This window comes from Neovison vison, chromosome X (assembly GCF_020171115.1).
Source record: "Neovison vison isolate M4711 chromosome X, ASM_NN_V1, whole genome shotgun sequence".
NCBI lineage: Eukaryota > Metazoa > Chordata > Mammalia > Carnivora > Mustelidae > Neogale > Neogale vison.
In genome coordinates this window covers 124960999-124978204 of record NC_058105.1, presented here as the reverse complement: position 1 = coordinate 124978204, position 17206 = coordinate 124960999, and the positions used below count along the sequence as shown (strand labels likewise).

General features: G+C 53.4%; 1 protein-coding gene across 1 annotated transcript in view; it reads left to right on the top strand.

Annotated features, from left to right (window-relative positions):
• Window positions 1–16533, top strand: part of WWC3 (WWC family member 3) — a 109840-nt gene extending 93307 nt beyond the window's left edge. The window contains exons 14-23 of the mRNA XM_044236067.1: window positions 247–333; window positions 1286–1478; window positions 2621–2785; window positions 3135–3286; window positions 4108–4273; window positions 8025–8189; window positions 10800–10892; window positions 13421–13648; window positions 14301–14428; window positions 15970–16533. Of these exons, the coding sequence (XP_044092002.1) occupies window positions 247–333; window positions 1286–1478; window positions 2621–2785; window positions 3135–3286; window positions 4108–4273; window positions 8025–8189; window positions 10800–10892; window positions 13421–13648; window positions 14301–14428; window positions 15970–16036 (1444 nt within the window). The 3' untranslated portion in view covers window positions 16037–16533. The remainder of the gene's footprint in view (window positions 1–246; window positions 334–1285; window positions 1479–2620; window positions 2786–3134; window positions 3287–4107; window positions 4274–8024; window positions 8190–10799; window positions 10893–13420; window positions 13649–14300; window positions 14429–15969) is intronic.
• Window positions 16534–17206: the final 673 nt, after the last annotated feature.

Below are 17206 nucleotides of genomic sequence, written 5' to 3'. Positions count from 1 at the left end.
GCGCTGCTCCCGGCCTGGCCCGGCCTGGCCCGCTTCAGTGGCTCCCGGGAGGGGACAGAGGTGGCGGGAAGGAGGGCTGGGCCAGAGCGGCTCCATGGTCGTCCTCCAGTACTGAGCACTGTGGCAGGGAGCTGGCCCCTCACGGGGCCAAGACGCCCAGGGAAGTGGCCGCAGCAGCACAGGCCCCCGGAAGGTCTCCAGCCCGGGGGCTGGGGGTGCCAGCTCGAGCTGCTCTTTACTTCCCAGGCTTGACAGCGCCAACGAGTGTCTTCTTGTGAACGTGCTCCAGCTGAAGAACGTGGCGGGGCTGGTCCTGAAGGAGGACAGCAAGATGTAAGCCAGCTTGGCGACAGCACTTCTCCCCGGGGTCCGGGGACCAGGGACCACCCCGCCGGCAGTGGTGGCCCCTGTCGGGGGAGAGGATGCCTGGGGCTCATGCGTGCCAGGGCTCGTTCCCGGTACAACGCCAGGCAGCGTCTGCCCGGGAAGGCTCAGCGGCGTTCAGAAGAGTGGGTGGCGTGGCTGCGCCCCAGGCTGTGGTCGTGCAGAGCAAACGGAGAGGCTTGGGGCGGGAGCCGGGGCCCTTGTCGGAGCGAAGGACAAGGGAGAACGCAGGGTTGTGCCAGCCGGGTACCGCCACTGGGAGCCCCGTGGCCCGGGCTGGCTGCGCGGCGGGACCCCTCACCCGGCGGCCGAGCGCACCGCTCACGGTCTCCTTGAGCCCAAGGGTGCAGGCCCTCCCAGGAGTCTTTAAAGCTTGTCTTCTGAAGGCCTCGGGAGCGGCCCGGTTGTCAGTGGCCGCAGGCTCACCCTGGGGTTTTGCCCACCGTCACGCTGTACTTTGCAGCTGGTGTTTGCGCTTCTCGTTTGTTCCGTGCTGGGGGTGGACAGGGCGGGAAGCCCGGGCTGGTGTGAGCGGTCTTGGAGGCCAGGCACGCGGAGCTTGAAGAGGGAGCCAGGAGGCCGTGGAGAGATCAGTGCAGGTGGCTTCCCCAAAAGCCGGTGAAAGCAGGACCTCTGTTTGACTCCTTCCAAAGTCGTAGCTCCTGACTTGTAAGCCTTTCTCTTCGTGAGCGTTTCTCCCCCTGGTCTCAGGGGGCACGTCAGTTCTTGGACTTACTCTTAGTTGAGAAAAGGACCTTTTCCAAAAGACTTTAAAATTCTGCCCTTGGGCATCCGAACAGGGGACTGCGTATACACATGCATGAAGTTTGTGCACTGTATCACACAGACCTGTCAGGAAGTGTCACGCCTCTGTTTTTTTCTTCCTTCTCTCTGGTTCCAGACACATCCGAGTCTATCTGCCGCCGATCGACTCTGGCACCCCGAACACTTACTGCTCTAAGGCTCTGGAATTCCAGGCCCCCCTGGTATTTAATGAAATTTTCAGAATCCCCGTGCATTCAAGCATGTTGACGTTGAAGTCACTCCAGCTGTACGTGTGTGCCGTGACTCCGCAGGGGCAGGAGGAACTGCTGGTGCGTCCTTCCCCTCCCTCCGCCGCCCCTCCCCGGCCTCTCTTTGTGTTCTCAACAGTCTTTGTCTCTTTCCCGCCCCTTCTCTTCTTGTCTTTCTGCCTTTCTTTTTGGTCTTTCGTTCTTTCTTGTTGCTCCATCTTTTGTCCTTTCTTTGGTTTTGTCTTCTTTGTCTGTCTGCCCACCTTTCTCTTTCCTTTGTCTGTCTCTGCCTCCCTTCATTCCTTTCCGTCTCCCTCCTACCCCCCTCCCCTCCTTCCTTTTTCCGGTGGTGGGCTGCTTAGAAGTTGTCCTGTGAAGTGATCTCTGCAGCTGGGAGTACAGAAAGGGATTTGTCTTGCCAAGTATGCTTTAAATATAGTAACTTTAAATATATTATCTCAACTAACCCTTGCAAGACTTCCATAAGACCCCCGTTTTCAGTTGAGGGAACTAAGTAGGGTTGAAAAATTGGGCAGATTAAAAAAAAAAAAAAGATAAATTGGGCAGATAAAAAATAGAGGATGGTCGGTTAAACATGAATTTCAAATAAGCTGTGGATTCTTTATTAAGATAAGTATGTCCCATGCAGTATTTGGGACATACTTACACTGTAGAGAAATCCATTGTTTATTCGAAATCCACATTTACAGGCTGCTCTAGGTTTTACCTGGTCCTCCTTGAACTAGGAGTGTGAGCAGCTTGTGTTCAGTACCCCAACCACGCCCTATCTGGGGCCGTGACCCGGCAGCCAGGATGGTTTCTTTGTGAGTTTGGAATTTCTCCCCTTGGTCTCACCCCTCAGCATTAGAATTAGATGGTGGAGTTCAGCCAGCCCTCTCTTGTTTCCGAAATCTCGGAGTGATTCCGCAGCTCATCAGTGGGCGGACCCTGAGCCTGACCTCCCCTCCCCCAGGTTGTCCACTCTCTGCCTCCGTCCCCCTCCTGGCACCTCCCCATGGGGCTGAAGCAGTGGCCCGGGAGCCTCCCTCAAGGATACCCTCTGTTACCACTTTCATTTCACTGCAGTCCTTTGGAGAGCAATGACACATTCTGCGTTTCTGGTTACAAGGTTACAATGGAAGGGCAACCCTGATCTTTTATGAGATTCCCCTTGGTTGTTAAGGTGAAATCATTTTGCTTTTTTTTTTTAAACACCCGTGCAGGGCATTGCTCAGATCAGCCTGGCCGACTACGACGGGTCCAGCGAAATGCAGCAGCGCTGGTACGCGGTGCAGGTGTTCAGCAGCTGCGGGCCGCCCAGGGCGAGGGGGAGTGAGCGGCCGGGGGCTGCTGGGGACCCGGCACAAGCTGCCACCGCTGGGAAGACGGTACGTGTGCCCACCTCTCGCGCTGCGGGCACCCACTGTCACAGGGGCTTCCTCTCTCACGAGCGTCTCTGCGCGCTTAGCATGGGAGCGCAGCGGTGCCCAAGAGGCAGGTATAAGGGAAGGCCCAGGAATGGGAGGTTTCGGTGTGTATGGCCGTTCACGACCGTGGCTTTAATGTAGACGAGCTAGTGATGGGGGGGGACGCGTTGGTGGTTTTAAACTTGAGCCCTCAGAGCTGCACGAGGTGGCCTGGCCGTGTCCCGCTGGCACGGTGGGCACCTCTTGCCCCCGGAGAGTCGCAGAAGGTGGCCAGCCAGGGCTCAGGCGCTGACCTTGTACCCCCCCGCAGGATGCGGTGACGGCGCTGTTGGCCAGAACCACAGCCCAGCTGCAGGCCGTGGAGCGCGAGCTGGCCGAGGAGCGGGTGAAGCTGGAGTGCGCGGAGGACGAGATCCTCGAGCTGGGGCGGAAGGAGGAGCTGGCCGAGGCCGTGTCCGAGAGGTACCGGAGGCGGCCTATTGGCCGAGCCTTGTCTCGGCGGCGGGCGCTGTGCCGTGGGGGCGCCCCACAGTAGATGGGCCAGTGCCGCGAGGGAATGGACTTCTGTCCCATCCCTTCTGGAAGCACCTTGCTACTGCTTTACTTCCACATTTTCCACGAAGAGCATCCCGTTTCCAAAGCTTCCTGCTGCTTCTGAAGGGCTTTGCCTGAATTTACTGCAGGGAGGGAAGTGCACGGCCGAGGGCTAGAGTGTGGTATTCAGCGGCTGGCTGGATGCCGGGCGAGGGTGGGGGAGGCTGGGAGCGAGGGCTCAGGGTGCTGACCTTGGGTGCTAGAGACGCACAGGCCCTCTTACTGAAAGGCCTCCTCACGTCGTGTCCCCTAGAGAACAGGCCCTTTGACCTGATGGGAAGAGTGCCTGTGTGCGACCACTGACAGCGCGTAGGTCTCGCTGGGTGCGTCTGCGGCAGGGCACCTGGTCCCATGATGTGCTGTTTCCCCAGTTTTGTAAGAAGTAGTATCTTTTGTTTTTGTGACACGTCCGTCCTGGTGAGAGGTTTTTACCAAATTCAGTGGTGGTTACACAGAATGTTTTATGTATGGGATGGGGAGAAAGGGGAAGATCCACAAAATGCAAAACAGGAAATCCTGGAGAGCTGTTACCATCTGTTCCGCTCACCACACACTAGTAAAATTCACAGGAGAATCCCTGATAAAGGACAGAGGGCAGGGCGGCCGGAGGTAGTTGGGGAAGAAAAGAGGAAGGGGAAGAAGGCCAACTTGACCCACACGCTGAGGGCTTTGGCAACGTCTGTCTGCAGGAGCTGGCAGGCCGACTCGGTGGACAGCGGCTGCAGCAGCTGTGCCCAGACCAGTCCCCCGCACCCGGAGCCCTGCTGCGTGGGCGGCGACCCCCTCCACGGACATGCATTTGCTGGCCAGGCCGACCCTTTCAGCCCCGAGAAACTTCAGCCCCCACCTCTGAAGGTGAGTGGAAAGGCTCAGGGGACTTTTGGGGCCCCCCCGATGGTCTGCCGCCCAGCCCCGGGCACAGCCCTAGAAGGAGGGTGTGTGTGCCCCCCACCCCCACGAAACGGGAGGGGATGGGTGGAGGAGACGGACGGGATGAAGCTGACCGGCTCCAACATGAGAGCAGAACGAGCAGAACGCCACGGCTCACCTGCAGACTCGCCCTGTGACAGCGGCTGTGGGGGCGGTGTGGCTGTTGGATCAGAGGGCTGTAGCCCAGGGGCATTTCTCGGAGAGCCGAGGGAGAGAAGGGAAGGGCCTAAATCTGTAGATGGCTTAAAATGGGCACAGCAGGTACCGCAGAAATGTCCCCGACTCTGAGTTGAAAAGAAAGAAAAGCTTCAGCTAGAAAGGGCAGATCGGGACTCCGTGTCGCCCGGCGGTGACCCGCTCCCACCTTCAGCGCCCCCCACGGCTCAGGAGGTCTCCTGTGTCATCGCTTGGACTCGTCTCCTCTCTTTGCTCCCCTTGCGACGTTAGGCACTACGAAGTGGCCCTTGGCCGCGTCACCCCTTCTCTTCACCCCATCTTAGCTGTGACCAGGGCCATGTTTTCAGTGAGGATGTCTTTCGCGTTTGCCATGACCGATGTCTAAGGAAGCCTGTGAGGTCGGGAGACGCTACCTCTGTGCGCTGGGGAAAGTTTCCTCGCAACCGTTCAGCTCCTCGAACCGTTTCATCATCGTGCCCCCCACTGTTACCCCAAAGCACAAGTCCCGAGAGACATGGTGTCCGCTTCCCAACCGCACACGTGCGGCCGCTCTACACGAGCGCTTCTGGGGCCCGGTCTCCCGGTGGCTGCTGGGGGTCAGCGTTTTAAGACCCTTTAAAGTGTGGGCTCGAACGGGGGAGGGGGCTGCGGGAGCTGAGTTTGGTGTGCGGTGGTCATCCCCACCTCCCAGCCCCGATTTTAATTTTGAAATACTTCAAACCTACGAATTGCTTGAGTAATGGAACAAATACCCATATGCCCTTCACCGGAACTCCCTGGCTGTTTGTTCTTGACCGCATTTTCTCTCGGCATGTGCACTTGCGCGGGCGCGGGGCAGTGTAGATGCGGCCATGAAGAAAATGAATGGGAAATCTGGCCCTGGTTGGGGGGTGGGTGCAAACGCCGTCACTCAGCAGACACAGCCGTGCTTGAGACAAGGGCTGCTGGTAGGCAAGTATGGTTTGCATTTTTAGAAAGATTTCTTATTTTAGAAGGGATTTACATTTAGAGATAGAGATTTGCGGGGCGCCTGGGTGGCTCGGTCATTAAGTGTCTGCCTTCAGCTCAGGTCATGATCGCAGGGTCCTGGGATTGAGCCCCGCATCGGGCTCTCTGCTCGGCGGGGAGTCTGCTTCTCCCTCTCCCACTCCTCCTTCTGTGTTCCCTCTCTTGCTGTCTCTGTCTCTCTGTCAAAAAAAAAAAAATATATATATATATATATACAGATTTGCATTTATATTTTATCTATTTATTTTTTAAAAGATTTTATTTATTTGATAGACAGAGATCATAAGCAGGCAGGGAGGTAGGTAGAGGGAGAGGGGGAAGCAGGCTCCCCGCTGAGCAGAGAGCCTGATGCAGGGCTCCATCCCAGGGCCCTGAGATCATGACCTGAGCCAAAGACAGAGGCTTAAACCACTGAACCACCCAGGCGCCCCTGCATTTATATTTTAGATCAGGATTGTGAAATGGTGCAGCCTGTATGGATAAAAGTATGGAGGTTCCTCCAAAACTTAGAACTGCCGTATGATCCAATAATCCCACTTCGGGATATATATCCAAAAAAGTTGACCTCAGGGTCTCCAAGAGATGTTTGCACACCCTTGTTCCTAGGGATAGAAGGAGCCCAGTGTCCATCGTCAGATGAATGGATAAGGAAAAGGTGGCCTGTCCAAGCAGTGGGGTAGCAAAAAGTCTTCAAAAAGAAAGAAATCCTCTTAGATTCTACAACACAGGCAGACCTTAAAGACACTGTGCTCAGGGAAATGAGCCAGCCACGGAAGGGAGAATACAGTGCGATTCCACTTACAGGCTCATGTGGACAGGAAGTACAAAGGTGGTCACTAGGGGACAGGAGGATGGGGAGTTGTTTAATGGGGACAGAGGCTGTTTGGGAAGATGAAGAATTTCTAGAGCTCCGTTTCCCAAGCACATGAATAGATTTAACACTACTGAACTGTACACTGAAAACCGGTTAAGCTGTATTTTACATGTTTCGTACAATAAAAAAGGATGAAAGGTCGTGGAAGCCTCACGGAGAACGCGGTTTTTGAACAGAAGCCTCAAGGCAGGAGACCCCGGAGCCTTGTGGGGGGCTGGGAAGAGCACTCGGGTGCAGGGAGCTGCGAATGCAGGCCCACAAGTGGGGGGCTTCAGGGGGCTGATGACAGGAGAACAGTGAGACCGGTGTGGGGCAAGGGGGCAGGACGGTCGTCAGAGCCGAGCCCAGAGGGAGGCAAAAGGACCAGATCATGCAGGGCCCACTCCGGACTCTCCCTTTCCTCTGAGATGATCAGGAACGTGATGGGTGGTTCTGAGCACAAGGTTGACATGATCTGACTTAAGGTTTTCTGTGGATTTTTTCTTTTTTCTTTCTTACTTTCTTTTTTTTTCTTTTTTAAATTTGAGAGCGTGTGCGTGTGAGGGGGTGGGAGCGGGTGGGGGCAGAGGGAGAGAGAATCCCAAGCAGACTCCACACTGAGCGCAGAACCCGGCCCAGGGCTGGATATCATGACCCTGAGACCTTGACCTGAGCTGAAATCAAGAGTTGACTGCTTAACCGACTGAGCCACCCAGGCGCCCCATGATTTTTCTTTTTCTAAAATTGGCATGAAATGTACAGAAGATGAAGGGAACTTATTCACAGTGAACAGTTCAGAGGCATTTAGCATGTTCACAACGTGGGCGGCCACTGCTCTGTCCAGTTCCAAAAGCTTTCCATCATCCCGACGAAAAGCCTCGCACCTGTGAGAGGGTCGCTCGCCAGCCCGTCTCCCCCAGCCCCTGGCAACCCCCGGTCTGCTTTCTGCCTAGGAATTTGCCTGTTCTGGGACCTTCCCTCTGTTCCGTGACCGAGTAGTATTTCCTTGATGGGTGTTCGGCTCTTTGGTCATCCGTCCATCCATGCACGGACGCTCGGGCTGTTTTTACCTTTTGGCTACGTGAATAACGCCGCGTGATTGTTTGCGGGCAAGTGTTTGTTCGAACACCTGCGTTCCGCTCTCTCTGTGCATGTCGGGGAGCGGAGCTGCCGCCTCCAACCAGCTTTACCAGGCTCTCCCTCTTTGCTGGGTTGAGTGGAGACTGGAACGGGGAAGGAGTTGCGGAACCACGGAGACCGGTCAGAAGCTTGCTGTGCCGGTTAGGCTCGAGATGATGGTGACCCAAATGGAAGGCTGGTGACAAGTGGTCAAAGCATGCATCTGCACGGGGCACCTGGGGTGGCTCAGTCAGTGAAGCGTCTGCCTTCGGCTCAGGCCATGATCCCAGAGTCCCGGGATCGAGTCCCACATCCGGCTCTCTGCTCGGTGGGAAGCCCGCTTCTCCCTCTCCCACTCCCCCTGCTTGTGTTCCCTCTCTCGCTGTCTCTCTCTGTAAAAATAATAAGTAAATAAAAAAAACAAAACAAATCTCTAAGTGGAGAAGGCCAGGGGCATTCGTGTGAGGCTTATCACTCATGTCCTTAAACAAGTCATGGTAATAACGAACCACTCTCTAGGTGGATAAAGAAACCAACACAGAAGACGTCTTCCCGGACGAAGTGGCGAGTCTCCCGAAGGAGAGGCCCGGCCGCAGGGCCCGAGGGTCGCCTTTCGTTCGGAGTAGCACAATCGTGCGGTCGCAGACCTTCTCCCCTGGAGCGCGAAGCCAGTACGTTTGCAGAGTAAGTTGAAATTCCTTTGCCGCTTGTCTGAGATGTTTTCTTTTTTCTTACCCCCTTTCGTGTCTCGTTTTTACTGTTCATCCTGAAAGACCTGTGTGTTCCCCCAAGTGCCGGCGACCCGTGTGGCACACGGGAGCCGTGCGATCCGCGTAGCCGCTCCTTCTCGCCCCTTTCCTGTGCCTGTCGCCCTCTGGATGTCCTCAAGATTCTCACACATTTCTCCCCGGATTTTCATTTCGTGTGTGCACCATCTCATGGTCGGGAAGCCCGGAGAATCGTTTCCACAGTGGCCTGCGGGGTAATGGGTCGGAACAGGGCGTATTCTGAATTGGGTTGAGGTTGGGAAATCAGGCCACTGAGCGGTTCAGGAGTCCTGAAGTGTCACTCAGCCGGGTCCCAGGGCAGACAGCAGCACTGAAGACTCAGGACTCAGAGGCCGGGTTCAGAACCCCCAGCACGTAAATTCTCTGCTTGAGGGGACGGCAGGAGACTACGGTGGTTCTCAGAGATGTGAGAACCACTGTACCCTGCAGTGAAGTCATGTCGGTGCCATTGAGGGTGGAGGTGGGGCCTCCCAGAATGCTGGTGCCCAGGTCCCACCCCCAGGATTCATGGTGGTTTAGGGTGCGGCTTGGGGAGGACCCCTGGTGCTTCTGATGTTGAGAACCGCACTATGGTCCTTGAAGATAGGACCACATGTTGGAGCTTGGCTGGCAGTGGTGGCGTGACAGTGACAGGACGGATTAGGAAAGAGAAGGGAAGTTGAAGGATAAGTGGTCACGATCCAGTGGCCAGATGGGGCTGTTTGGATCAAGGAGAACTTTGACCCTTCCCACCTCTGAACTGGGGTTGTTGAAGCAAAACACCTTCCCTTGACCGGGACTGCTGGGGAGCCGGCCGCGTCTCGGTCACGTGAGAGAAACGGGCTCGGGCATGTGTGGGAGATGAGACACCGGGAATATGGTTCCCGGGTCCCCTCGCCCACACTCCGTTTCCGTAACTTACTAGGACCCACAGAACTCAGCCAAGCGGCTGTGTTCACAGTTGTGGTTTATTACGGTGACAGGATCTAGACCAAGGTCAGCAGAGGGAAGAGGCACATCGGGCAGTGCTCAGGGAGACCTGCCGCAAGCTTCTGGTCTCTTCGAGCGGGATTGTGCGGACGGCTCTGGTCACCCGTCCCTGCTGGGAGAGGCCGCCCGCGTGGAGTGCTGCCGGCCGGGTTTTGTGGGAGGGGGTCACAGAGTGCTGATTGCCTGCATTCCTGACCTTCGTCTCCAGCCCCTCCACAGGTCAAGCTGATGGCCTAAGGCCCCCACTATAAATCACATTGTTGGCAGAGACTGGCCTGGCCCGAGGTCCTCAGATAAGCAGAGACACTCAGGACATTCCAGGGGGTTATCCGTCACTTCCCAGGAGCTGGGCAAGGACCAGACCCTTCTTGGAGCAAAGTTAATCCTTTACCTTGAGGCACAGTGGGGCGGGGGCAGGGAGAGAAGAGCAGGGGGCAGGGCCAGGTGGCCCAAGCTGCCCCGGGGCCATTTGCAGGACCTGCCTAGCTTATCCCCGCAGAAGCAAGGTGTCCCGTCGTGGCTGCCCGGGGTCCCATGAGTCAGGCTCGGGCACTCTGGCCCCATCAGGCTGTAGCTCCGTGGAGGCTTGTGCTCAACCAGACGCCTGCCTGGAGGCTCTAGACCCAGGGCTGCCCTCGCGTCCCTTCCTCATCGTGGGCTGTTGCCGACACAGCACAGAGCGGGCCCGGGTCTGCTGTGGGGCGGAGCAGGAGACCTTCCCCAGAGGAGGGTGTCCAGCTCCTGTGCTGGCTTCCATGCCCTGCGTACAAGCATTTGCAGTTGATGCTTTTAGAGGCTTCGTCGTTTTTCCCTGTTGCCCGCCATCGAGTGAGGGGGCACGGACGCTGCCAAGCGACGGCCTTCCCTGGGTCTCTGGGCTTAGCTGGCGTGGGAGAGCAGCCCCGGAGCCAGGAGCCGTGGCTTGCACACAGAGGCACACTGACCCCGAAGCAGGAACCTGCCACCGGCTGTCTTGGCTCCCATGAAGAAGGTGTTATTTCTTGTTCTCTTTAAAAAGCAGGCCTTTTCTCTTGGTGGGCAGAGTGGCTGTTAGTAGTGTTGGCTTGTCTTACTACCAGCAACGGGTCTCTTTTTGGAAAGTCATTTTCCCCCCAGCTCTTGGCAAAGCCAGGAATAGAGCAAGCCAGAAGGACTGAGAGCAAGTGAGAGGCGCCGAGGCCGCTGCTGGCTCGGTGAGGGCCGCGGGGCCCCGAGAGTCCCTGCCGGTGCTGGCGGGGCAGGAGGCTTGTTGATGCCGCCCCCTGGAAGCTTCCCACGGTTCGGGTGACATGTCATGTGAGGGACGGTGGGGGGTCGGTTTGCTTACTTGGTTTGTTCAGGTTTGTCTTTGATCTTACTTAGTACTTGAAATAGATTCCTTTCTCGCTGAGCCCAGAAGGCTGGGTTCAAGTGCCCACCTTATCAGTGTGTTCATGCCCCCGTGAGGCAACAGGGAATCACGCAGTTCGGACACACAGAGAGCATGAATAGTGCATTTCTGAGAAAGTGTTTCTAAACATCATTCTTTTTGGCACAGCTTTACCGTAGTGACAGCGACAGTTCAACGCTGCCCCGGAAGTCCCCGTTTGTCCGAAATACCTTGGAAAGACGGACCCTTCGCTATAAGCAGGTACGTGCCACGTAAACCCATATGGAAACTGTCTTTACCCTGGGAGTTGTATTACAGAATTTAGACGGTAAGAGTTTATGTAACATTAATTTAAAGGGAATATATTTTGTAAAAAGGCATTTATTTTCTTGTTTACCGAGGTATGATTTTCAGGAGCCTATATAATGTCCAAAATGTTACCAATATTTCTTAATTTCCTAGGATAACATCATGATCTTAGATAATTCATGATCTTTACATCTTTAAATATAATAAACTAACAGCCAACCAATCTATATGAAAGACCCTCTTTTCGGGGTGCCTGGGTGGCTCAGTGGGTTAAAGCCTCTGCCTTTGGCTCAGGTCATGATCCCAGGGTCCTGGGACTCGAGCCCCGCATCGGACTCTCTGCTCAGCAGGGAGCCTGCTTCCTTCTCTCTCTCTCTCTGCCTGCCTCTCTGCCTACTTGTGATCTCTGTCTGTCAAATAAATAAATAAAATCTTTAAAAAAAAAAAAAGACCCTCTATTCTTTTCCAACAAGGGGGTACATATAGTTGAGAAATTTGTTTTTCAGCATAGGGCGGTCTTCTACATGGGCCTGTCCTGTTGTTTCCGTTTACTTTACCCACCGAGTGTTTTCTCCCCATGGCGTCAGTTTACAGAGTTTTGTTGCTTTTTGTTTGTAAGCAAGCAGTTCTTGTCTTTTTTAGGCTAAGATTCTTTCAAAGAAATAATAAATCCAGATTTCCTTGTGGTTCCTATATTTAGAGCAGCTGCCGACTGGGAACGAGAAGAAAAGACAATTCAGCCACAAAAGTGTTTCTCAGCAGCAGCGCTGTTGACACTTCGGACTGGGTCACGGTTGTGGGGGCTGCCCTGTGCTCCCCACCCCAACTGGTGACAACCAAACTTGTCTCCCGACGCTGCCCAGTGCCCCCTGGCGGGCCAAGTCACTCCTGCTTGAGAACCGCTGAGTTCTACTAGGAACTGAGCAGGGCTTTTTTTTTTTTTTTTTTTTCCCTTTTTTTAAGATTTTATTTATTTGGCAGAGAGAGTAGGCAGAGAGAGGAGAAAGCAGTCTCCCTGCTGAGCAGAGAGCCAATGTGGGGCTCCATCCCAGGACCCTGGGATTATGACCTGAGCCGAAGGCAGAGCCTTCAATGCACTGAGCCACCCAGGCACCCCCTGAGCAGGGCTTTTTAAGTAAACTTGGTTTCTTAAGTCAGATCATGAGTTTGCGTTCCAATTCTGTATGTGTGCGGAATAGTGTTACGTGCATGTAAAAAGCCTACAGCTATCCAGCCCGCTGAACAGCGCTGGTGTGGGTTAACTGCCTTTCCTGGGGTCGTTTCCCATTGGGTGGGAAGTACTGTTCTCAGCAGCACACACAAAATTCTTCTCTCATCTTAGGACTTTTCTTAAACATGGCAGGTTTGCTTACTTGAGGCTTATATGGGAAGGAAAGGTTTGATAGCTTGCATGTGGGTATGTATAATCTTTTAAACAAAGGCACCCAGATGATTTATGACCTGCTTTTCCCCTTTTATTCCATGGATCATTTAAGATTTTCCAGTATATTTTTTGGACTTTTTACAGTGTGGCTGTATTTTCTGCTGGCCTTATAATTCACTTAATCTGTTTCCTCTTGTTACGTATTTAGGTTTTCTCTATCCTAAACTTTAATTGGATCCCTTCTACGCATTATGAGTTGTGCCTTTCAAATGCAAATCAAAATGAAATTTCAGAACCAAAGAAAATGTACATTTTGTCACTTGATGTGTATTGGCAAGTAGAACTTCAGAAAGATTGTACCCATTTTTTTTTTAAGATTTTATTTATTTATTTGAGAGAGAGACAGTGAGAGAGAGCATGAGAGGGAAGAAGGTCAGAGGGACCTCCATGCCCGTGAAGCTGGGAGCTGGATGTGGGACTTGATCCTGGGACTCCGGGATCATGACCTGAGCCGAAGGCAGCCACTTAACCAACTGAACCACCCAGGCGCCCTGTACCCATTTTTTATTACTTATTTCTTTTTAAAATCATACCCATTTTTAAAATTTATTTTTATTTTTATTTATTTATTTGACAGACAGAGATCACAAGTAGGCAGAGAGGCAGGCAGAGAGAGAGGAAGGGAAGCAGACTCCCTGCTGAGCAGAGAGCCCGATGTGGGGCTCGATCCCAGGACCCTGAGATCATGACCTGAGCCGAAGGCAGTGGCTTAACCCACTGAGCCACCCAGGCGCCCCTAAAATCATACCCATTTTTGACCCCACCAGCTCCATATGAGAGGGTCTCTTTCTTCTCACTTTTGCAAATGCACAGGTCACCATTAAAGCAGACCGTTGGCATCACTAACTTCATACTGCACTAGAGACTTAAATTAATCTCGCCCAAATCTCTGTTTGTCTGACATCGGCTACGACGTCCCGGAGAAACACTGTCCCCACCCATCATGGAAGGACCTCGCCACCAGCCGAGGTTGCTGGCTCCGCCGCACCCCCGGCCCCCCCACTCCCCGGTGTGCTCACAGCTGTCGTCCCCGCAGCCCTGCAGGTCCTCCCTGGCCGAGCTCATGGCCCGCACCTCCCTGGACCTGGAGCTGGATCTCCAGGCTTCCAGAACGCGCCAGAGGCAGCTGAACGAGGAGATCTGCACCCTGCGGGAACTGAGGCAGCGGTTGGAAGATGCGCAGCTCCGAGGCCAGACCGACCTCCCACACTGGGTGCTGCGGGACGAGCGGTTCCGGAGCCTGCTGAAGGAAGCCGAGAGGCAGGTAAGAGGCCCGGGCCCCGCCTGGCGAGGCCCACTACGGAGTCCCTCCGGCCTCTGGGGCCTGCCTGGTCATGATGATGAAGCTGTGCTTTGAACACTCCCAGGGCTCCTCTGAAGGGACTGGGTTTCTCCCTCTGTGGGCCAGGCAGCTGGTGTTCCCTCAGGTGGGGGGCTGCTGGAGGGCAGGATCCCCAGACCCTCCTGCTGGCATCGCCACCCTCTGCTTGGTAGTGGAATGTTCTGGGTCCGTCTGCCAGGCACTACCCCAGGGACCCCGGGAGTGCCTGTGAAGATCCGCCGTTGCCGGGGTGTGTGTGGATGGAGCACCCTTTCTCCCCTCTGGGAGCCCGGAGCCGGGAGGGGCTTTATTCCTTCTTCCTCAAAACCAGAAGTAAAGGGACGCCTGGTTGGCTCAGTTGGTTGGGCCACTGCCTTCAGCTCAGGTCATGATCCCAGCGTCCTGGGATCGAGTCCCACATCGGGCTCCTTGCTCGGCAGGGAGCCTGCTTCTCCCTCTGCCTCTGCCTGCCTCTCTGTCTGCCTGTGCTCGCTCTCTCTCCCTCTCTCTCTCACAAATAAATAAATAAAATCTTTAAAAAAAAAAAAAAAAACAGAAGTAAAAATATCTCGTTCATCCAATGTTGCCGTTCCAGACAAGACAGACCAAACTTGACTTCCATCAAGAACAGGCAGCTGAGAAGATGCTGAAGAAGGCCTCCAGAGGGGTGTGCCAGCTGCGGGGCCGGAACCACCAGGAGCCCATCCAGGTGCAGACCTTCAGGTAGGGAGGGCCTCGGCCCGCCTCCTTGCTTGCTTCTTACTGTCCTGCCATTGTCATTATAAAAAGTAAAGTAAATATTAAAAAATAAACCCCACAGGCAGTTAAGAATAAAAGCGAAGTCCCCACTGCTATTAGCATTTTGCCTTTTGATCCTTTTGTCTAGATAATAGTTTTGTTCATGCTGCCCACCATCGTCATGGCTTCAAGTGTGCATTTAGCTTTTTTTTTGTCCTAAATAAAAATATCCTGCATTGCCACATAATTTGTCCTCTTTTTTGGCTGTAATGTTTCACCTAAGATGTAACTTGCCTAACTACTCTATTTTTGTTTTTTTTTTAAATTTAATTAATTTATTTGACAGAGAGAGATCACAAGTAGAGAGAGAGGAAGGGAAGCAGGCTCCCCGCTGAGCAGAGAGCCCGATGTGGGACTCGATCCCAGGACCCTGAGATCATGACCTGAGCCGAAGGCAGAGGCTTTAACCCACTGAGCCACCCAGGCACCCCATAACTACTTTATTTTGTAAACTTCTTTCCAAATATTTGTTATTGTGAACAGCACAGTGGTTTTACACACATATATTTATATGCACACATGTCAGTTTTGCCTTTTTACTTAACTTTAGCAGAGGCATAACAGACATTTAGGAAAGCATGCATTTTGTGTGTATAAAACAATGGTAAGATGTCACAACCCCATGTGGCAAGAATCGAACATTATTCTCCACCCACCCCCGATTTCCACACCAGAATAATCAATAGTGATTATAAGACAATAATGTCTTAAATTTGAATAGTGTATGGTAGTTTTCCCTGTTTTTGTTTCTCGTATGAGGAGAGTTACGGTGACATCTATATTCTTTTGTGTCTGACTTTTTAAAAAATCGAGGCAAAAGTCACATAGCTTACAAGTCAGCATTTTAAAGTGAGCGGCTCCATGCCATTTAGTGCAGTCACAACGATGCGCACCTGTCCCCTCTGTCCAGTTCCAGAACATTTCCTTCGCCCCAGAAGGAAACCCCGTCCCCATGAAGCAACACCTCCCTGTCTCCTCCCCCGCCCCACAGCCCCTGCCCACCCAGTCTTTGCTGGTTCTGTACGCTCAGTGTAAGGGGGGTCCTACTCTGTGTGATCCTTTGTGCTTGGCCGCTCTGACTTGGGATAATGTGAGGCTTCATAACTCGTATTAAAATTTAGAGAATCGGGTGCCTGGGTGGCTCCGCGGGTTAAAGCCTCTGCCTTCAGCTCAGGTCATGATCTCAGGTCCTGGGATCGAGCCCCGCATCGGGCTTTCTGGTCAGTGGGGAGCCTGCTTTCCCGCCTCTCTCTGCCTGCCTCTCTGCCTACTTGAGATCTCTGTCTGTCAAATAAATAAAACCTTTAAAGATAAAATAAAATAGAATTTAGAGAATCCGTATAGAGACAGATGTGTTGTGGAACAGAAGTTCAGTTTTCCTGTATGAGTGAGAAAAGCTGTCATCGATCTGAGAGCTTTTGTTGCATTTGCATCCACTCCTAACCTGTAATCCTTTCCAATCCCAGGGAGAAGATAGCATTTTTTACAAGACCAAGGATTAATGTGCCTCCTCTGCCTGCCGACGACGTTTGACATAGTGCTTTGTACACATGAAGTATTTATCCGCCTGTTTTATTTTCATGACGTCCTTAGACTAGCTGAATTTGTCCTTAAAATATTTGTGCAAAGCTATTAATATACACACTTTGTAAAAAAAAACACACACATATATCTATACGTATATATTTTATAATAGTGACGGCAACAGGGCTTGGTTTTTCCTTGTTGTGAAACTGACATCTCTGAAAACAGGTTATTTTGTAAAAGAACAGCTGTCGTGTTAAGAATGTACAGTTTTTACGCTGTTTTATTTGACTTAAAGGCTGGAAGACAGAAACAAAGTGAGTTCAGGCAAATTCACTGTATTGTAATTTATTTATAATACTTTTTTTTCCTTGAAGGAAAATACTGACTTTAATTTGTATTTTAAAGACTAAACTTTTGTGCTTCAGTATTTGTCATGCGGTTACAATGGAGCTCTGGGGCCGGTTCTGTTTCTGCCACCCAAACCGCGAACACTCTGTGCTGCACGCGTCGCTTGTGTCCGTTTCCCGCGCGTACCTACCGTGCATCTCGCACGCTCCGCTCTCTGCCTTCGCTCGCGGTCGCACGCGCTGCGGCCGTGCGAGCCGAGCTGTCCCGCATGTGTGTGGCGCACTGGCCGCCTCTCCTGTCGGCTGCGTCTTCGTGCGCTCGCTGTGAGTCTGGGACAAGCTCCCGGCCCCCGCAGCCCGGCCTCCGGCCCGGCCGTCCAGGGTGGCCGTCTGCACCCCCCTTCAGCAGACCACCGGCAGCCCCCCCGGGAGCCTGCCCCAGCCGATGCTCGTGACCGACGAGGCCGCGTGGAGCTCCCGCACTACGGCTCTGTCAGGGAGGGACGCCAGGAGAGCTAGGAGCGCGCGTTGTCGCAGATCCGTGAGTCCGCGGGTGGACAGACTGCTGTGACACAGGCGCGGCGGCCTTTGAAGGCGCTTGTCTGGGGAAGGCAGCGAGCACATGTGGGGAGCGACGCTTGCCCAGGGAGTCACTTACAGGAGAGTATTTGATTTAAATCAAAATCCACCCCCCACCCCCCCCAATACTGGAGTCTGCCCAGTATTTCTTAAGAAATCTTAGAAAGTAGTTCATGAGCAAAAAAAATTTTTATGTAATAAAAATATACCGATATTCTTTTAAAATGTCAAATGATCTGAATGTTTTGCC